General features: G+C 43.9%; 2 protein-coding genes across 4 annotated transcripts in view; one reads left to right on the top strand and one right to left on the bottom strand.

Moving 5' to 3' along the window:
- Nucleotides 1–1701, bottom strand: part of LOC139071854 (leucine-rich repeat-containing protein 49) — a 57250-nt gene extending 55549 nt beyond the window's left edge. The window contains exon 1 of one of the 3 annotated variants that reach the window (XM_070555151.1): nucleotides 1576–1701. In XM_070555151.1, coding sequence (XP_070411252.1) covers nucleotides 1576–1601 — 26 coding nt within the window. In that variant the 5' untranslated portion in view covers nucleotides 1602–1701. Of the gene's footprint in view, nucleotides 1–648; nucleotides 735–1575 lie in introns of those variants that run through there. The other 2 variants (XM_070555153.1, XM_070555152.1) reach the window with 2 other exon arrangements.
- A 10043-nt stretch (nucleotides 1702–11744) lies between these two features.
- larp6a (La ribonucleoprotein 6, translational regulator a) lies at nucleotides 11745–21431 on the top strand. The gene is made up of 3 exons (XM_070555154.1): nucleotides 11745–12491; nucleotides 16410–16602; nucleotides 20111–21431. The coding sequence occupies exons 1-3, from the start codon at nucleotides 11749–11751 to the stop codon at nucleotides 21206–21208; spliced, it is 2034 nt and encodes a 677-aa protein (XP_070411255.1). The 5' UTR covers nucleotides 11745–11748; the 3' UTR covers nucleotides 21209–21431.
- The last annotated feature ends 630 nt before the right edge of the window (nucleotides 21432–22061 follow it).

Below are 22061 nucleotides of genomic sequence, written 5' to 3'. Positions count from 1 at the left end.
TCAAAACTTATTTTCATTTTGCCTACAAACTTCTCGCGGGCGGCTCTGCTGTTACCACGGCAACGCCCGCGGTTGCCTGGTTACGCTTACTTCCTGTGTTACCTTACGCAGTGTTCCGTTCAGAAACAAGCGCTATTCGTGATAAAATAAATAAGATAAGATAAGATAAGAACAACTTTATTTATCCCGAGGGAAATTCTTGTGTCATGTACATGCTCAAAGCAGTCGGAGAGACAAAGGAACAGGTGAAATAGAAATATGATTTACAATATATACATAAAAAATGATCTACAGTAGTACCATGTAGGATAGTGCAAAACAAACAATCGCATATCTCAATAATTAAATAAATTAAGAAAATTATAGAATATAATAGAATAAAGAAAAGTTGTCATTACATTTGTTTGATGGCTTTAAGGGTTTTCTTTCTTTAATTTTGTTGTTATGATTTTACTTTTTGGTGGATGGAGTCAGAAGGATTTATTTAAATTACAATTAAATATTTCTAATATTGTCGTAGTAATAATAATAATACTTTGACCCAACAGATTACCTTAATGTGTCAGTATTTGCAGCTACTTCTAGCAACCAGTGTCACAATCAGTAAGAATCTGATTATATTATAAACTGAATATTTTAGCAACTCACGGGTCAGAGCAGATTTCAGCCAATCAGTTGTGCTTTCCAGAAATCCACCATTTTCAGGAAAAAAAAAACCTCATATCCTATTAGCATGAATCAATTCTGAAAATGAAAAGGAAGCATGTAAACACTGCTATTAGCGACAGTTAAAATAATAAAAACATACTGATTGGCAAAAATTCTACATCCTCTTTATATTCAAGAGTATTATCATTTTATGTGTTTTCACATAACATTGTACATAATTATATTTTACAGCTCCTGAGGTTTAAAGTGGAGTAGATTAATACTAAACAAACTACACTAATTAATAAAGAATATATACTAAATAGAAAAGGAAATAAATTGAGCAAGTAAAATACTACAAACAATAAAAAAGGAAGCACATAAAATAAGTGCAAATAAAACATGGTGGTAGAGCTCTGCATTTAAATGGGATGGTTAACAGTTTTAGCTAATGTGCAAACGAAAATGCCCAACTGCTAAATATGTGCAAACATACAAGTCTTACACGCGGGTAACTAGCAGCTGAAGACAAAAACAACTCTGAGATTTGAGTTTTTAGACTTTGCTTCAGGTACGATCACTGAAATTCATTCCTGTTCAAATGAATCCAAGATCACAGATTCAAGCTCTTTTTTTAGGTGTACATGCTGCCATCGTTGGAAAAGGCACAGACAGGTGTAACTCCTTTATTACTCAACCTGCACAATGTAGTTCTGTTTGTTTTACAGAAGATTATGAGAGAGTAAACCTCTTAGGTGTGTTCTTGCTGTGTCGTGGTTCTAATTCGGCGAAACTGTAGTTACAAAACAGGTAAACAAAACTGTTTCTGTGTTTAAAAAGAACGAAAGCATGGAGAGTAAACCTGTTTAGAGCCACTGAAACAAAAGTCAGGGTTCCTCAGAAGGAAACATTACCAAGGAAACTCACATATTTTCCAACTGAAAGTTCTTCATCACATCAGCAGAAGATCATTTATTACAATTAATCTTCACTTAGCCACTTCCTCCCATCTGAGGACCCTGCAGGTCTGGGGGAAAGCAGACAGAAACACATCAGTGCCCCCAACGTGACGAAGTGAACGGTGCAGCGTGATTTCAGCCCTTTTATCTCAGCTGAGGAGAGACAAGAGCAGATTCATCAAAGAGGGACATCCTACTCACTGCCTGTCACAGTCTATTCATGAAGCTCAGGCTGACACATGATGGGAGGCGTTCCTCAGCAGAGTGACTGGCAGCACATTTTATGCAGACAAATGTAAAACTTTGAATATTTATGGGGTATACTTGTTCTAACCGCCTTTAATTCAGGACATTTTCAATGTTATTTCTTTCTTCATTACTTCGTGTGTGAAAATATTCATGACATTCATTTTGTTTTCAGTCATTTCCTTGAACACGTGCATGCTGGAAGCGTCGTTTATAGGAATGTAAATATAAAGATGATGTAGGAGCAGCAGCCGCCTGCCAGGATGGAAGCAGCGCAGCACGACGGCCGCCTTCACTGACTGAAGGAATTTAGGTGAGGTCAGTTTATGAACCTGTTTAAGAAAGGGAGGCGGAGCTACATTGCTGTAACTCTGTGCTGTTCTTGTATGGATTACTCATGCTGCGCAGTCACACAGTCCAACGTTTTAACGTGAATATTTTAGATTTGTTTTGGTTTCATTGTGGTTTTGGAACATCTCCCTGTGAAAACATCTCTGAGGTGTTGGAAAGGGGGGAGAGAGCGTTTCTGCTCGTCAGTCACGAAGCGTTTTGTTTCATAGATTTGTCAAAGTCTGCTTAAATATAAGTTATTTGACATTTTGGGGTCAATCATTTTGATGTTCAGTTATTTTTTTGTACACTTGTTCAGCTACATTGGAGCACGTAAAGTGTGCCTTCTGCAGCTCTATAATAGATAAGAAACTTGAAGCTAGAGCTTTAGCATCGATCTCTGATTGTTGGGGTTAGAAACTTGACCAGTTTCATATCTGACACCACTCTGCAGCCCTCTACTCACCAAAAATTGCACTTGATAGTTTTGTGGAGCAGGTAGGTGTCCTAGGAGGTGCTCTTTACTTGTTTTGTGTCTGTTAGCTGTTATGCTAACCGTTAGCATGGTGAATTCACCAATGGTCAATAACGTAAAAAGCACAAGAAGAAGAGGAAAAAAAAGAAGTTGGCTTTGTCTGTTGGCATCGTAGAGGAGCAAGTAAAAGTAACGTCTCTGGAGGGGAAGCAAAGAGCTAAAACCAAAGTGAACATCGGCATGGCCTACGCTAGTTTGAGGAAGCTAAAGGAGGCTACAAAACGGACTGATGCTGACCTTGCTTTGTTGTTACTGGACTTGTAAGTAATAAAGTTTTTTTGTCCAACTGTGTGGATATTTTCTCCTGGAATTTGTGTTTGCAAATAAATGTGTCCTAACAGGTTAAGATAATAAAACTAGCCTTCACTTCCCATTAAAACATATTAAAAACAACCTAAACAAGGTCGAACATCACAACAAAGTTATTATGAAATGTATAGGACATTTAATAACTGTCTGGGCATAATAAAGATAAGTTAAATTTTAAATCCGTCTCAAAATCAAGATTAAGATGAAAAACATATTTTCCTGCGTCATTATTATTCAACAAAAACAAAATTCAAATGCACGAAGGGTACATGGAAAATCTAAGTATGCCCTCATTGACTCAGTTAGTGGTTAAACATCTGGAGAGAACAACTAAAAAAATATGTTTGGCTTATTTGCAGCTGACCTCAGGTTGATATCGAGTCATTTGAACAAACCATAGAACCTCAGGAACAAACAGATATTGACTCAGATTACGCAGCAGGTTTGGTCAAAATCAAACTCAGCCCGTCGTTCAACCAGGCTGTAAGCACGGCGACGGAAGCCTGATGGTTCGGGCTTCAGCTTCTCTGTAGACCAGAGAACTCCAGATGTGAGGCCATCCAACACCTGAAGTTTGAAGCAGGATCAAGATTCCAAACACAGGAGACAAAAGAACTGGAAAAGCATCAGTGGGTTGAAATTCCCCAATCCAAACTCAGACCTCAACCTGAGGGCTGAACATAAACAAACCTCAACTGAAGAGTGAGTCACAATCAGATTATATCATGGAGAACACGGTTCCTTTACATTAGTGAAAATGCCGATTTAACTGTTCTGTTTTAATGTAAATGACTTTAAGTCACCTTTAGTCATTTTACTGATTACATCAGATTTTAGGTGACCGACCCTTTTACATGAGGCAGTTTAATAAAAGTGGACTTGTGCTCTTGTGCACATCCAGAATTAGCATCTCACACTAAGCCTGATGTGCTTATCCAAGAGGCTTTGCTGGTTCTACTGAGTCACCATCATTAAGCTTCGTTAGCAACTGTGAAACTCAACCAGAGTGCTTTTCACTAACATCAACCTGCTCACCGTCACCGTTTGGATATTTAGATTTTACAGTATTTTTTTTCCATTTTAATGACCAAAAATGTTCTAGTTCTAATGGAGCAAACAGACAAACACAGATGAGCTATTTAGCTACAGGCCAGACGTCTTCCTCACCTTCGGCAGGTGTGGGCGGTGGTCTTCACAGAAAATAAATGAGGTTTAGTTAAACAGAAACATTTTTTTGGCTGTAGAAAAAAATAAATATTTTAAAATTTTTGGTTTGGTATTTTAGACCAGCGGTTCTCAGTCCTGGTCCCGGAGTGCCGTTATCCAGCATGTTTCAGTTGATTACCTGCTTCTACACACCTGACTTTAATCAACAGGTGATTAAAAGGCTCCTGCAGAGTCTCATGAGCTGCTGAACAGGTGATTCATGTAAGTAAATGTTATTGCTATTTATAGCACTCATTATCACAGACAGAGAATCACAAAGTGCTTCACGTGGATCAAAAACAAAACTAATCATCAAGTCATAAAATCATAATGATCTTAAAACAGAAATAAATTAAAATCAGAAAACAAGAGTCGTAAAATTATAAAAATCAGAAAAAGGAAAATTTGAGTTAGAAAATAAGAAAAGTAAACGCAGTTTTAAATAAAAGGGTCTTCCGCTGTTTTTTAAAAGTGTCCAGACTGTCAGGATAAAGGAAAAAGGAAGATCATTCCAGAGTCGGGGTGCAACACTCTGGAAGGAGCGATCGCCTCGACTTTTATATCTGGTCTATGGAACTTCTAGAAGGTTCTGGTTTGTGGCTGAGGGCTCGGGTTGGAGCATAAGGCTTTAACAATTGAGTCAAGAACTGAACCAATTGTGTTGGAGCAGAGGAACAACGGAAACATGTCGGATCCTGGCCCTCCAGGACCAGGATTGAGAACCCCTGGATGGACCAACGAGGTTCCCAATAATGGTAAAATTTCTCATGAACTACTGGACAGAATTTAATGAAGGTTTTAGAAAATACTCAACAGCTGTCCATCAACGATCTTGTATGATCAGGTTGAAATCAGACTAGCAGTTGAAAATTTGGCAAAAACGTCTCAATTTTATTTACGTCAAATTTTAAATCATGTTCATTTTTTCATGTTTTACTTCGTTTTAACTAATTTCTCATAGAGCAATGCAACCACTCTGTTGCTCAGTGTTAAACCAGGCCAATAAGAAAACATCAGCTGTAACCAATACTGAGCTGCCCTATGCTAACACATGCTAATAATGCTAACATATCGCTACAGCTAATCATGGTGTAAATCACCAACTAACTGACTAAAGAGTAAATTCATCACCAAATGAACACATATTTGGGATTTTCTACTTTGTTGTTATAAATAAACAAAGTGATCAGGCTCAGAGAGTGTCACGTCTGAAACGGTCCAGGTGGAAACATGCTCTCTGTTCTCAATTGCAACGTGACAAACGATCTCACTGCTGCGGCAGATTGTCTCAGATTCACTCTATATGGTTAAAGACCAGGTTTACTCACTTTTCCAATACATCTGCAGTGGCCTCTAGTATAACTGAATGCTGAGTTGATCTCAGAGGGGAAAAAAAGTTCCTGGTTCAGGAAATAGAAGTGAACCAGAGGAGTGGTGAGCAGAAAACAACAGGATTTAGTTTAGTTTAGTTTAGTTTAGTTTATTGGTCATATGCAAGTTAGCACAGGGTCAACATTGCAATGAAATGTGTTTGACGAGCAGCGGTCTCTCAGCAGCATAATACAATAGAAAAAAAGAACAAGGTATAACACAGTAAAAGCAAAATATTAGAGTCATGCTAAAAGTAAAAGCTTACTAAATAGATAAGTAAGTATAGATGACTAAATATAAATATATCTAAAAAAAAGTGAGTAGTAACATTAAAATTAAGTAACCAGTGCAGGTTAAATTTTACTTGTGGAGCTGCAGGGTAACATCTGTATCCTGTGTTGTGTGTGTTTAAGTGTAATGGTTGAGGTGTCGTATGGCTTGGTGGTAGAAACTGTTTTTAAGTCTCGTAGTCCGAGCAGGCAGACTCCTGTAACGCCTGCCAGATGGTAACGAGGAGAACAGCTGATGCGCTGGGTGGCTGTGGTCCTTGATGATGCTGTGTGCTTTCCGGAAGCATCGCTGGAGATAAATGTCCTGAATGGCAGGAAGCCTTGTGCCAGTGATGTGCTCTGCTGCTTTCACCACCCTCTGTAGTGATTTACGGCTGCTAGCAGAGCAGCTTCCATACCAAACTGTGATGCAGCTCGACAGCAAGCTCTCAATAGCACACCTGTAGAACTTTGAGATGATACTCGTGTTCATGCCAAACTTCCTTAGCCTCCTGAGGAAGTAAAGCCGCTGGCGAGCTTTCTTGATAACAGCGTCTGTGTGGAGGGTCCAGGAGAAGTCCTCAGTGATGTTGACTCCAAGGAACTTGAAGCTGCTGACCCTTTCGACCATGACACCGTTGATGTGGATGGGTCGGTGTTCCCTGACTGGTCGTTTCCGGTAGTCCACTATCATTTCTTTGGTTTTGCTGATGTTGAGAGACAGGTTATTATCCAGGCACCACTCGTGCAATGCCGTCACCTCCTCTCTATAGGCCGTCTCATCATTCCCTGTGATGAGGCCTATGATGGTCGTATCATCCGCAAACTTGATGACGATGTTGGACTCATGTTTTGCAACACAGTCGTGTGTGAACAGGGAATATAGGAGGGGGCTAAGCACACAACCCTGGAGCGTGCCTGTGTTTAGGATGAGTGATGAGGAAGTGTGTTTACCCACTCTCACCACCTGGGGCCTGTTTGTAAGGAAGTTTAGAATCCATCTGCAGATCGGTGTTCCCAGGCCAAGGTCGACAAGATTTGGAGTCTTATTTTCTGATATTTGGACATTTTGTTTCTGATTGGTTAACAGCAATGCTCTGCAGCGTTGATGTTTCATCTCCACAAATAACACAAGCCTGGAAGAGTTCTGCTGTGTGGTGGAGTTGCTAATACTAGCAGAAAACTTCTACTAGCCAAAATGTGCTCTGCCCTCTCTTGGATGCCAAATCAACAAATACCCTCCCCGCGGCGAGCCAAGATGGGTGAGTCCATGAATGTCAATTCTGGTGTGACATAGATCTGTCAGCTTTTCTAATCTAAGCATTTCCTCGTCTATTTTCATCAACTGCTAATCCAGGAAATAGAGGTAGAAGAATTTTGTCACGTTTAGCCTGCCTGTGAAACACACAGTGACCAATTACGTTTCAAATACTACAAAGAAAAGCTTTCTCTGTGAACTTGATCTTTAAAGAGCAAGTCACCCCCTACCAGAGTATTAAGCTTGGTTTCTGCTTGACGCATCCGCAATGTTTGCATGGCTCCATGTGGCAATATTGCGTCATTTTAACAACCACGCCCCTCCACCGCACCTCCGCACGGCCCAAACTTTCCGCACCGCGCACCTAGGAAATTTTCTAACCACACAGACGGTCGGACGCAGAAAAACATGGCGGACTGACAATAACTAGTATGGCAGAGGTTTGTAAATACAGACATTTGTATGATTCAGCTCTCAAAGATCACGTGATCAACATGTTGTTAATAATTCTTGGAGAGAAATAGCTCGCACTGTCGGAAAAGACGAGGACGCTGTTAAAAAATGCTGGAATGCCATGTTGTAAACAGTAATTTCTACTTCTACTATGGTGTAGTGTTGGATGCGTGCCGTAGAGCTCCATGCTGCCCCCTACAGTTTGGGAGAATATTGGCTCACCGCAGAGACAAGCCGCATGAACCATAAACGCTGCAAGTTGTGAAGCGCGTTCCATCCGCGAGCCGCATCACCAAACAGAAAGTAAATGCTTCAAGCATAAACCAAGCCTTACTCCACTCCCACTTCCTGTTTGAAAAATGCAACAAATGCTGTTGTCTAGCAGACCGAGAGGGCGGAGCTGCTAACACACACAGGCTCACAACAACATTGTGACATCATATGGTACCAGCTAACGTTCTAGGGTACCTTATAGCCAATAGCGATGGCAGATTTAAATACAACTGCAGTGCAGAGTTTTTACCTGACAACGGCACAACACTGACAGTTTTAGGCAGAAAATTTACATTTTAACTAAAATGCGCTAAAGTGCAAAACTATTGACTACACGTGTCTGCAGCACGATTAGACACGCATTTATATAGTTTATCATAAAAAAGTTGATTTGAGGGTGACTTGCTCTTCAAAGAATTATAGACATCCATTAATCTTAATTTAAAATCATCAGTCAAATCTATCTAGAAGTCTATAATATGCTGCTGTTAGTTTATTGGGAACCACATTGGTTGCTATTGAAATGTTCAACCAAGTCAAAATCTCTCAGAGCTACAGTAAAATTAAATGTCCTACAATAAAATTCATATATTTCAGTTCAACTTGACCTGATTTGTCTGCTGTAAAGGTCGTCTTCAGCTACAGTGAGTTAGTGTTTCTGAGGACAATCTCACAGAATCTCCTGAGTGACCATTTTGTCACATCTAAACATCACATTCAAGTACATTATTATTTATTTAGAGTAACTAAAACTAATGCCAAAATAAAGAAAACACTACAAAAAGTCTGAGGGAGAATTAGAGCATAAAAGTGAGAAATTGAGGTTAAAAGGGAAATAAAATGAAACTGAGGAGAGAAACCTGTGAGACTCTAAGGGAGATTCCCCTTAGTGATTTAAAGGTGCAATAAAAATGGTAATCATAAAGATGAACATATGGAGATGTGATGGTTCTCTCCCAGTCTCCATAGTTTTATTAGTCAACAAAGGTGATGAGAATCCAATCCAATGCCAACAACCCTGTGACGTAGAACATCCTGTCTCCATGAGGCTTCGTCTGTTTGTGTCGACGTGAAGCGCACATGGTTTCAGTGCACATTTATATCACTGCAGAGGGACGAACAGATGTTTGAAAATGAAGGTAGTCATTCCAGACAGAAGTGAAGCACTGAGAGGAGGAAGTTGTATAGGTTTAGAGTCGTGGTGACATCTCTGTCCAAGTTCCCTTTATAAAGTTTCATAGTTTTGTTTTAGTGCTGGTGGACTCCAACATTCCAGCTATCCATGCATTTAAACCAACAAGGATGCTAGCGGCGGTAGATCGAGCTGGCAGTAGATCGGGCTAGTGGTAGATTGGGCTAGCAGTAGATCAGGCTGGCAGTAGACCGGGCTAGCAGTAGACCGAGCTAGCGGTAGATCAGGTTAGCGGTAGATCGAGCTAGCGGTAGATCAGGTTAGCCGTAGATCAGGTTAGCGGTAGATCGGGTTAGCGGTAGATTGAGCTAGCGGTAGATCGGGCTAGCCATAGATCAGGTTAGCGGTAGATCGAGCTAGCGGTAGATCAGGCTAGCCGTAGATCAGGTTAGCAGTAGATCGAGCTAGCGGTAGATCGGGCTAGCCGTAGATGAGGTTAGCGGTAGATCGAGCTAGCGGTAGATCAAGCTAGCAGTAGATCGGGCTAGCAGTAGATCGAGCTAGCATCACTGTGACCAGAGGTTATTTACTGGTGACACTGAAGTGGGTTGGCACATACAAATGTGAGGAGGCGTGTTTATGCTTATGACGCGTTAAACCAGCTTTCTCCATGGCCATGACAACATTACTAATTTACAAGGAAAGCAGGTAAGAGATGGCACAGGTTTTTTATTTGCCATGCTGCCTATATTCATCTATAAGGTGGTTTTGACTCGTAGGACACCTTTAAAATGAGCTATGAGGCTGTTGTTTAGATGCACCAAATCCTTCATGCTTCTGCCAGTAGAGGGTCCACAGGTGGATGAGGCCACATAACTGGGCTGGGTCCCATGGCCGGAAGCCTGGATACCTGCTGGTGGTGGTCAGAGGGACCGGTGGCGCCGGTGCTCGGCAGCCTCGCCTCTGCCAGCGCGCCCCAGGGCAGCTGTGGCTACACTGTAGCTCATCCCCACCAGCGTGTGAATGTGTGTGTGAATGGATGGATGACTGATGTGATGTGAAGCACCTTGAGGAGCCGTAGAGCCCGAAGAAGGCGCTATACAAATACAGGCCATTTTACCAGGTGCTCACACACAAACCACAGGCCTGGCTCCTGGGTGGGATCCTGGTCACCCTCTTGTCAGGACTACTTGGTACTTCACCGACATTATGATGAGGGGTTTTCTTGCCCTCTACCTGCTGGGACCAGGGTTCAAATTACGGGGGAGCCAAAGGGAGCCTGGCTTCCCTGAGAGGATGATGGACGACCCCAAAAGTCGTCAACTGACACTCCCAGGGCGAGCCTTAAATGCACCCCACCCACAGGGTGACAGTGGCAGAGTTGTTAAGTGTCCACCCCATAATTGGAAAGTTGCAGGTTCAATCCTTGCTTAGCCTGTTCACTCACTTGTTCACAATACAGGCCATTGTGAACAAGTGAGTGAAGGAGGCAGGGGGATGTCGACAGATGGATCATCTGCAGAGATGGATTCAGAACCGGTCTGCTGTCTCGAACATAAAGGTAAGTCAGTAGGCGAGGTTCTCGATTCACCAGTTCATCCACATTCCAGTCCTCACCTAAGGTCATGAGTTTTAGCTGATAAAGGAAGGCGGTCGCAAAAAATGACCATAAGGAGTTTCCTCCACGTGGGTGATGAGATCAGACATGCTGGAGGGATCCTATCTCAAAGCTCGGCCCGGGGACCCGACAGCTTTAGATGATTTGCTGCTGGTGCCTTTCCAGCACCTTTTGTCTCCAATTCTCTCTCTCCTCATGTTGCATTGAGCAGACTGGAGCTCTGCATGGCATGTGGCACAGAAAATGACTCAGACTGCCCACCAGCTGTGAGCCCGGCTTGCCAGTGGGGAGAAGCTTATATACCACACAGATCTGGTAATGGCCAATGACACTGGAGTAGAGGATTAACAGACGTGGTTGGATTAAAGAAACACCAAACTGCTGATGTTGCAGAGCAGTTAAGGGCAGCCAACAATTTGTTTTGGATGAGCACCTAAGTGTGTGATTACCCATGGTGATGTTTATCTGGTTCCAGACGATGACCAATGGGCTTCCTGGGATTACTGACAGCTGACGCAAACACAGATTACACATTTTCAACAGATGACTTAGCCATTTTAAAATTACTGGTTTTGAATAAAATAAGACACCAAGGTATAAATCAATAATAACTCTGGTGTTTTGGTCTTTTAAAACATTTTTTATTATGTTTTTCCATTAGTAAGGACAGTTTTGCTTCTCTACACTACAAGGACATTAATATTTTTGTCATTCTAAATATGTTGAACTTCTCTAGATATTTAGTTTTACTTCTATAAATTTACGTGGTATTATAAATCTTTTTTATTTTGTTGTTCCTTTTAATCTTTAAACAAATAACATTTTAATTTCACATAAAAAAGATTAAATTAACACATTTATTTATTATTATTATTATTATTATTATTATTATTATTATTATTATTATTATTATTATTATTATTGGTGATTTGTTGTATATTCTCCCTCTTGCGTGCGGCGCCTAAAGCTCATTATCCAATTAAACCAAAGGGGTCGTCCTGGCAGGTGATTTCCCAATTAGAACTGAGCACGTGCGTTTGCTCCCCCTACTTAGAGACAGGTAAATGGGGCGCGCGCGTGTATGCACAGAAATAGCCTACACCCGGTGCGTCTGTGTGTGAGAGAGAGAGAGAAACGAATCATGCACGCTCTAGTGAACGCCTTCGTGCGCTGCCTCTCCTTCCTCCTGCCTCCGTGGCTTTGTGTCAGCTTCTGTCTGTGGGTAGGGAGCGAGAGCGAAGACACGCTGCCGCGGCCCAATCCCAGAGCTCGTTTCAAAAGCACAAAGCCTCTTGCATATGAGGAAGTAGCAGCAGTCGGAGTAGCGGTAGCAGAAGCGCAAGGAGGCTCCTGCTCCTCGGTCTCAGCAGGTCCAGGCTGCGTCTCGCTGGCCGCTACAAGCCCCGCCGCTCCTCAGGGCCCTCCGCAGGCTCGGATCTGGATCGGGGGTCTCTGGCGAGCCGTGGAGCGCGTCTTCGGAGCCCCCTGGGTCTTTCTCCGCCATCGCTGGTGTCCGAAGAAGCCTCGAACAGCTTTGCGCACCCCGGACCCCGCGCTTACCTTCGAGTCGAGCCGGATTAGAAGCTTCCAGGGAGGCGCCGCTGTCACCCGGGACTGGGAGGGACCAGGTGGAGACACCTTGACATATTCCTGGAGCGTGATGAGTGGTTCCGTGGGGATCCCCGGCGACGGGAGCGCGTCGGAGCAGGGCGTCGATGAGGTAATCACCGTGGACCAGCACTCGCAGGAGATGGGGACGGTAACGATCACCGTGGCCATCCAGGCGGCGGAGGACGAGGAGCTGGAGGAAGAGTCCTTCAACAACCTGGACTGTCTCCGAGGCAGCTGCAGCGAGGATGAGCTCGGGAGGCATGACAAGTCCAGGTACGTCTCCCCTCTGGCACGCTTTAATTAAATTACACCCCAGAACAGTTTAACTTCCTATTCCCACACCGGTATGTCCGCTCTGAGTTTGGACGTGATTTTCCCACCAAATGTTAGCTTTTCCTTAACTCTTCCTGATTGTTGACTAATTAGCTCCAGCTGGTGAAGTGGCGCACATGAGCAGCTCTGGGCTCAGTCACGAACGGCCTCGTTGCTTCAGAAACAGGAATTCCGACAGGTGTATCCACCTGACTCCAGCAGCAGACACCTGAGCCGGAGGGAGGACGGCAGCCTTCACTTTAATCTAATCCCCTGCGTCATGGCTGCTGTTTTTATCCCCTGGCCTATAAGGTCCCTACAAGCAGTGAGTGTGTGAGGGAAAGGCCAAAGGTTAAAGACATCCCTTCAAGTGTTTGTTTTTACTCGTGGTGTCTTATTACTGGCAGTTATTTACTCCTAACCCAGATCTGTTACTCAGCTGGCTCTGACATTCCTTTAGAGACCTGATTCAGCACTTTTAGAACCGTTTGATCGCATCATGACAAATCCCTTCCTGCGCTGTTGCATTTTCTTTAATTTACCTCTTGGAGAGGATCCGAGCTGCTGCTCGTGCCTCCGATGCCCTCAGCGATGTGGGCTCCGACCCTCCAGCTGTGTGGTCAGCCTACTGGAAAGCTGTTGACTGAGGGTGTGTGAAGGAGGAGGTGATGAGTCATCCACAAATTTCATTCAGACCCTTACTCCTAGGGTGTGCTGGGCTGATGCTGCCGCTTCAGAACCAGAGTCTGGTGTCTGAAGCTGCCTCTGAGCCTTTAGATCACCTCTTATTCCAGGTGTGGAAACGTGGTTTTTGCCTTGGCGTTTTTAAGGAAACCATCCCACGTTTATCTTCAACCGGAATGAGTTCGACTCAAGCCGGCCGCCACATCTGATGAGCATTAGCCAGCATGAAAAACACCTACTTATTCCTTTTTTTGTTCCAAACTCCCAACGTGCATCCATACAGCTGATTACATCGATGTAGCATCATTGCTAACTGGCGTCCGCATCATTTCTACAATGTTAAAGCAACACAAACGAAACGTTAGTCGTGTCTCCCTTCTACTGGTTAAAACAGAAGAACAACTGTCTTAAACAATCCTGCCACAGCCTGCTGTAGCTAGTGCTAGCAATAAGCTAACGCTACCACAAGCCAACTGATGCTAACCCTAACAGCCACAAAGTAAAAGCATCCACACCATTGGACAAAAAAAATTACAAGTCCAGTAGCAACAAAGGCAGGTCACCATCGGTTTGTAGTTTTGTAGCCTCTTTCAGCACCCTCAAACTAGCGTAGTGTTCACTCTGGCGTTAGCTCTTTGCTTCACCTCCAACTCCTACTCAATGCCAAGGAACCTCGCCTCCTACTCTTTTATTTACAGGCGCTGTCATGTCAACAAAAGCAATATCCTTAATTTCACTTTTATTTTTATTTATTTATTTAGTTATTTAAATTGACAGTTTGCAAAATAAAAGCTAACTGCTAGCCTTTATATTAGCTACTGGCAGAGTAAACGGCTATCGGGCATAAAACAGGTTAAGACCTCCACCAAGTGAGTTTACTTGTCCCACAAAACCGTTAAAGTGGCAGTGTGTAGTTTCCTGGCGCCAGGGGGGCAGTACCTGCATTTCAGGGTAGTTTTACATCACATCACCGTGACTGTCGCTAGTTTAAACAAGCGTTACGGAAATGTTACCCGTGGACCAGAAAGCATGCGACCTTGGCGTGACTCCTCAGACTTTGATGGTCCTTCAGTTGGTTCCATCAAGAGAATGCAAAGCCGATGCTAGGTTTCTGGGGTAATTTCCAGGAGTGTTTCTCAATGTCAAGGCGCCTGGCCCTGCGAGGTGATGTCTTGCGAGGCCAGGTGCCTTACTTACGAGGACGCCGTCCTTTGTCGGTCAAAGAAAACCGTTAAATGGAACAGACTTGCATCACGTGACCGCGGCGGTCACGTAACGTCACGTGACACGTGAGATAACGTTATATTTTATACGTATTAATTTCAATATAAATAACAAAACTAACTTTTTTAATTGTCTATGTTTGTTAAATTAAATAAGTGAGTTACTACCCGCAACTACTAAGCAACTAACCAACCGTGGATAACTTCTTCGGATCTTAAAAAAACATCCTTCGCTCAGCCGGCAGGGAGCTGTTGATCGTTCCACACACCAAGTGCAGGTCACGGGGGGACCGGGTGTTCTGTCGATGGTTGGCACCTGCACTTTGGAACCAGTTGCCTTTGGTGGTGCTTCAGTCACCCTCATTGGGGGTTTTTAAGACTCGCCTTAAGACCTTTTTTTTTTTTTGTCAAGGCATTCCAGGATTAGCAAATTTTACCCGGTTTCGTTGCCCCGGCCTCTTAATCTTTTTCAGGATTATATTTTTTGCTTGTACGCGCCTCTTTTAATTGATTTTATGCTGGTTTTACGATTGTTATATTTTATTCTGATGGTTTTATGTTTTTATTGTGTTGTGTTCAGCACCCTGGGCGTCTGCATTGGTCGCAGAAGGGGCTTTATAAATCAATGAAATGAATAAATTAGCTGACTTACATTTACACTTGAAATTTGCCCCTGAAGTAGCTGCCGGCTTCTGATCCACCATCCTTTTGAAAATACCGCGGTGTATTGTGGGTAATTTTTGACCAAGGCTAGGTTACAAGACACCTCTCGTGTATCCTTGCTCAGCTAGCTAAACGGCTAACAAACGGAGTACACACGCCTCGGTAGAACATGAACATTGGAACACGTCTTGGTGGCTCCCGATGACGTATCTCCTAGGCAACCGGGGCAGGGCGGGGCCAAGACATCAAGGCGAGGTTCCTTGGCATTGAGAAACACCCTAGATCTGCTCGGGTCCTGTGCCTGCTGATGACTTGAAACTACGGCAATACCACTCAGACAAAATATATTTCACCTCTTTAGATTCTGTTCTTTCACGCCTAAAGAGTTTAGCAGTTTTGTTATTCATGTTTCTTACTGCCTAAATGTTTTCGAACGTGGTAACTTACTTAACTTCTGTAGCTCAGACATCCAGCCAGTCGTCTAGTGCAGAGGTATTCAGTTGCTAGTGTAAATCACCTTTTAAACGCAATAGCATAAATTGTTAAACTCTCAGTGTTGCGTTAAGCTAAAGCATGACTCGTTATTAGCTGAGAAGCATCTCCATCACACACCCAGAGCTTTTGTTATGTTTTTAGCACAAACGCCATTAAAGATGGCCGTCATAGATGACCAGCATTACCAAATACAAAAGTACTTCCAGCTCGATTGAGCTTAATTTGGTTTGATTTATTTGTACACAGCACATGCTCAAACGGGTATTGTGTGACATCACTCAGAAAGGTTTAACCATTTTTTAACAGATGATGGAGGAAGCTATGGGATATTTGCATTCCTTCTGGGATTAACTGAATATATTATTTTTTAATTGTGAGGTTTGATAGAAGGAAAACTCTTTTCTATGGCGCCTCGCAAGATAAAAATCATGAAGCGCCTAACTGATGTTGTGAGGCTCCGTACTCCCTGTGGGAGGGGGAATCTGTGACCCCTGTGCCCTTCAGATGGCGAGGCCGTGGCGGTTCCTGGACCGGTTGGACACGAGGCCTGGCACTGAGGCGTGGTGACTTCGGCTGCAAAGCCAGCTTGCTGATTGCTGCAAGAAACGAATGTAAAGGAGGAGGAGGCAGGCAGGCAGAGCAGTGATGTGCAGGATGGGACTTCATCTCTGCCAACAGTGTGAGCCTCTGGCTCGTTGTATTAATGAACATTAAAATCAAACGTGCTACAGTTGTGATCTTGCTGCTTTAAAGATGGAAAATTTCAGCTTTCTTGAGTTTTTGACCGTGATCCGTGTTCTCTTCCCACACACAGCGGTGCCGGCACCAGCGGAGGCGAGGAGGAGAGCTGGCAGCCCCCAGATCCAGAGCTGATCCAAAAGCTGGTGGCTCAGATTGAGTACTACCTGTCTGATGAGAACCTGGAGCACGATGCCTTCCTGCTTAAACATGTCAGACGCAACAAACTGGGGTTTGTCAGCGTCAAACTGCTCACCTCGTTCAAAAAGGTAACCATGGCTGCGGCTCACCTGGGTGCAAACGCAGCCGGACATGGTCTGAATAGCTCACCTGTGACGGCAAACGTCTCGCGATGTTCTAATAGCCCGAATTGCTGTGTTCATTCCTCATGCCAAGTACCGCTCTGCGGGCTAATTAATGTTCTAATGAGATGCCTTAATGCTTGGCTGTAATCCAGCAGATTAGGATGTCCAGACATGATCTAAGTCTGAGACTGTCATTTTCACCAAAACCATCTTAAAGCTGTAACTTTCATCACCAGGGTTGGGCGTCGTTGGATTTGGAACGATTCAGATTCCAATTCCTCGTTTCGATTCTCGATTCCGGCTCTTTGAAGACATGACATGTTTTACACGAGCCAGCTACCCACAGGTGTTACTTGATGAAATAATCTTAACTTCAACATGAATTTTAACTCAATGAACATCGCCTTCATTTAGACAAAAACATGTTTTGGAGAAAGAGAGACTTGCAGCACAGCCAGTGTGTTTGTTTCTGACCACAACCAAAGTCTGGAAGAAGCCTCTGGGATGAGAGGCTAAATGTCTCCAACACATCCAGAAACGTGCAGCTGTTTTCAGCTACAACTCTCAGGATGATCATGTCCAGGATGACTGAGAACTACACCTCCATGCTGCAGCAGCATTCAGTCACAACAGAAACTTAAACGTAGCTGCTGTCAGTAACAATCTAACAAATCTTAAAAGGACATTATGGAAGTTTGACAGGCAAAACATGTATAGAAATAATAAATGTCTTCTTCATACATTCTCCTGCTATGCCCTGGTCCTGTAGAATGAACCCTGGCATTTTTACTGTGATTGCCTGTTTTTCTGTAAAATCACAGAAAAAGAGAGATGCTCGGGTCGAGCAGGCTGCTTCATGCGCGTTCACGCTCAGGCATCGCCCGTAGCATTTGCTATCCGTAGCTTTAGCAGCAGAGAGAGAGGCAGTGCCACTTTGTCGCTGTTCCTAACGCCTAGTGACAAAGCTAGCTACATTTCTGAGGACCCTTAGCTACTTTCTGTAGAACTTTCTTCTAGATATTTCCTGCAAATTAGCAACAAAATAGCCATTTTCACTCTGAACCCTCAGCTGTCATCAAGGATATAAATGTTACAGATGCTGTGATTGTTACTAGAGTGTAGCTCACCTTATAAGACGTCTGACTCCCATGCAGAAGACCCGGGTTTGATTCTGGATGTGAACATAGTTCATTTAGAGTTTCTTTTTTACATTAATGGTATATTTTTTTACAGTAAGATGCCCAAATTTTTATTTGAGACTCGCCGAACGGCATTGAATTCACAGATAAAAAAGATGTCGGTTCAACTTTCATTTTGGAACAATTTTTCAAGCAAGGGAAGGGAATGATCTGAGCATGCAGGAGGACTGACCCATCATAAACCTTTGTCTGCTGTGCTGAAGAGAAAGGTACAGAACCAAATTATTTAATTAGCTGCGCATTCTCCTGTCCACACACACACACACACACACACACACACACACACACACACACACACACACACATACACACACACACACACTGTCTCAGCTGTTATTTTCGTTAAGGAGTGTGCACGTACAGCATGCGCGCCTCATGCACGAGCCTACTATTGAAGCTGCCGTTACGCTTTTGGCCTGAGGGGGCAATCACGAGCATAAAAATTCAAAACTCCGTAAAGTCCCTTTAAACATTAAAACTCTAAACAGAAATAGTTCAGAAAGGAAATAAAAATGTTATTTATTATTATTATAATAATTATTTACTGTGGCAGAAGTTGGTGTGGTCCACCACAGAGAAGCTGCTCTAGCATGACGACTGTAATTATTCTACAGGTTACTGTTCAGCTTCTGACACACACACACACACACACACACACACACACACACACACACACGAGTGTTGGTGAGCGGCTGTTTATTTCTGCAGTGAGAAACTCGCCTCACACCACCATAATTCCCAACATCCCATCAGAACGGCAGCGGATGGATGTTTCTAGTGTCTGCATGACCGGCTGTTGCTGTGTTTCAGTGGTGTCCTTACGCTGATTCACAACAGCAGGTGCTGCTTCAGGCTCATGCACACAGATTTGTTGGCTTGTAATTGTTTTATTCAAAAAAAAAAATGTTGCGACAACAAATCGGGCCAAACTCGGTCCTTAAAATAAACAAGAGCTGAGCTGCGAGTTAATGGGAGACGAGATGATGCAACACACCGAAACGAGGCCCTGATTTATTAGAACCTGATGTGTTTTCAGCTGACGGGCCGAGGTTTGGCGTTACTGAAGCTGATGCGTTAATCATGACGCCTGTTTCAACCTGTACAATGGCGAGCATCCTTTTTCCTACCAAACAGCATTAGTAGAGAACCCGGGTTCTGCAGCCTGAACAGAACATGAACCTGACAAAGTTTAACAGGTATTTCTTGTTTTCTAGTCCAAAGTTTTGCAAATGTTGTTTCTGCAGCAGTCTAACACCCGTTTAAAAAAGGCTTTCGCATCATTTCAGAAACAAGTGAGCTAAAAACGGTTTAGGGGAGCAGCTTTACTCTTGAGCCAAAAGTTTGCTGGCTTACTTTCCTGCTGCAGCTTTCTGACCGGAGATTTCACGCTGCAGAAGTGAGACTAAACTCGGCCCATTTATGGCTAATTACTAAAAGTAAGGCTAAATTGTAAATGTGATTGTAGATGCAGCTAATTATTAAAAACAGAAAAAAAGGAATTAAAAAACCCGCCTCTAAGGATTTTTTTATATAAACACCACAACAAGCTGAAGCTTTCTTTGCATTTTTCTCTAAATTAGCAACAATTTCAAAAATTTTCTACAAATATGTGAAAAATGAAGAGACTTTAAAATCGACCCATAAATTATGCAAATTTATTTTGTGGCTTAAAAAAATCAATGATCAGTTAAGTTTCTCCTCATTTTAGGGAAAATAGGTGATAAAGGCATTAAAACAACTTGGGGGGGGGGGGGGGGGGATTGGTAATTATATATTTTTTCTAAACTTTATTTTAATAATGTGCTCATAAAACCGTTATTTTATTAAATCCAGGTTTTTACTATTTTGTTAGATTAACTTTCTTTATGTTCCCACATTTTAACACTTTGATGCCATTTTAAGTTCTTTCCTCTTTAATAAAAGAACAAAACTTCCTTTTTGCATCAATCTTCTGTAAAATCTTGAAGAATAAATGTTACTTGTGGATATGGAGTGAAACGATAACTGTTCGCTCGACTCCTGAAGCCTCTGTAGCTAATTTCGAAGCTGAAATGATGGAAAACCTGCTTTGAGACTGCTGTGGAAACTCCACGCACTCGTTGCAGAAGTTTGAACATGAAAACTGCTACGAGAACCTTTTTTTTTTTTTTTTTTTCTGCCGAAACACTTTGCTCGTGGCATGTCTGGTCAGTCGCCACTTGAGTCGAGGCCCCCGAGCCCTGGGTTGGAGAAGGAACGTACTCTGTACTGACATGAGCTTCGTCTCGTTGCAGGTCAAACACCTGACCCGCGACTGGAGAACAACTGCTTACGCTCTGAAACACTCGAAGATCCTGGAGCTGAACGACGAGGGCCGTAAGGTGCGGCGTACGTCTGCCGTACCGGTTTTCGCTAGCGAGTCGTTGCCCAGCCGCATGCTGCTGTTGAGCGACCTGCAGAAGTGGCCTGAACTGGCCGCTCTCACCAAGGACAACGGAGGCGGTGAGGGAGGAGCCACTCAGCAGGAGCAGCTGATGAAGCTGCTGCTGAAGGCCTTCGGGACGTATGGCGCCATCGCATCTGTGAGGGTCCTGAAGCTCGGGAAGGACCTGCCTGCGGACCTGAAGAGGCTGAGTGGGCGCTACAATCAGCTGGGCACTGAGGAATGTGCAATTGTGGAGTTTGAGGAGGTGGAGGCTGCTGTCAAAGCCAACGAGGCAGTGGGAAGCGAGGATGGAGGGGCCAGTTCTCTGGGGCTGAAGGTGGTCCTAATTGGAACCAAGCCACCAAAAAAGAAGGTCCCTAAAGAGCGACCTCGGGAGGAGGGGGGCATGCGTAAAAGCCGCTCTCTCAACAGCAGAGTGCGAGAGCTTCAGTACCACGGGGACGACTCGGCCTGCAGCTCCTCTGAGACTGAGAGCACCCCCACCTCGCCCAGACTGGCGAGAAAGTCCCAGTCCTGCAACAAGCTCAGCCCCACCACCGCTGGCATCAGCTTCCAGAACAATCACCTAAGTCCTGCTATATCCCCACGTAGCAGTCCCTGGTCCAGCCCCCGAGCCAGTCCCTGCCCTCAGCGCAAGTCTCATCACAGCCACAAGTCTCCCCTAGCCAGCGAGGGCAGGCTGAGTCCCGAGGCCGGGCGCCGCTGGGCGGACTACTCCTCCGACAGCAGCCTCACCCCCTCTGGCAGCCCGTGGGTTCAGCGGCGGAAGCAGGTGGCGTCTCAGGAGAGCAGCCCAGTCGGCAGCCCCATGCTGGGCAGAAAGATCCAGAACGCTGACGGGCTGCCGCCGGGAGTGATGAGGCTGCCTAGGGGCCCCGATGGAACTCGGGGCTTTCACAGCGTCTCCGTGGCAGAGCGGGGAAAGACCGCTGCCACTCAGACTTGATGCGATTCGTTTCCTCCCAGTCAGAAACGCAGGGATCCTTCTGGACTCGCTCCTGGCCGCGATGCTCCGCCTGCCGCCTACGTTTGAGACTGTGTAGATATATTTTTGGTTGAGTGCATCAGTTTTCAGTCTTTGTTATATTTTTATACAACGTTTTGCGTTACCATGGTAACACAATGGGGATTTACCAATGGAGATTTAAGTGAATGTGAACCGATATGGCTCTGAGAGAAATCTAGACCTGGACCTTGTTGCCTAATCTTTCTCTAAACTTGCTCTGCTTGAGCGACACTAGAGGAAGAACCCAACGCATCTCCATCAAAGCTCATCATGGTCTGGATGGTGTTCAGGAGACCGTGGACTCCAGTTTAGATGTCACCATTTGCCTTTCCTGCATTCGTCGAACGTGAATTTTGTTTCCACGTGTCGTTTCCAACGAGGCCATGAAAGCTCCACTGCCATAAAGGTTGAACATCACACTTGGTTGTGTTCCATTATTTTTATTTCCGGTACGCTTTGGCACTTGGTAGGGTTTCGTCTTAGCCCTGTTTGGCAGGAAAGCTGCTTTAATTTGTTTTTTTACCTTTTTAATTTTTTTTTTTAAATCAGTCTAAGCTCACTGTGGTTTGAGGGATGTTCAGGTGGGGAGAAAAGATGCTCTTATGTTCTTGCCTTTATATCTGAGCTGGGGCATTTGTACACTGAAACTCCTGTTGTACAAATAAATCACTGAAATTGCAAATAATTTGACTTGTTTTGACTCTTAATCCTCTGAGATTTGCACAAACCCAACCATTCATGTCTGACGGAACAAAGGTTTAGCTCTTTTGAACACCAAGTTCCATCTGCAAAT

The sequence above is a fragment of the Nothobranchius furzeri genome, chromosome 9 (assembly GCF_043380555.1).
Source record: "Nothobranchius furzeri strain GRZ-AD chromosome 9, NfurGRZ-RIMD1, whole genome shotgun sequence".
In the NCBI taxonomy this organism is placed as follows: Eukaryota; Metazoa; Chordata; class Actinopteri; order Cyprinodontiformes; family Nothobranchiidae; genus Nothobranchius; species Nothobranchius furzeri.
The sequence above is the reverse complement of the archived record's forward strand: the minus strand, read 5'-3'. Positions and strand labels throughout refer to the sequence as shown.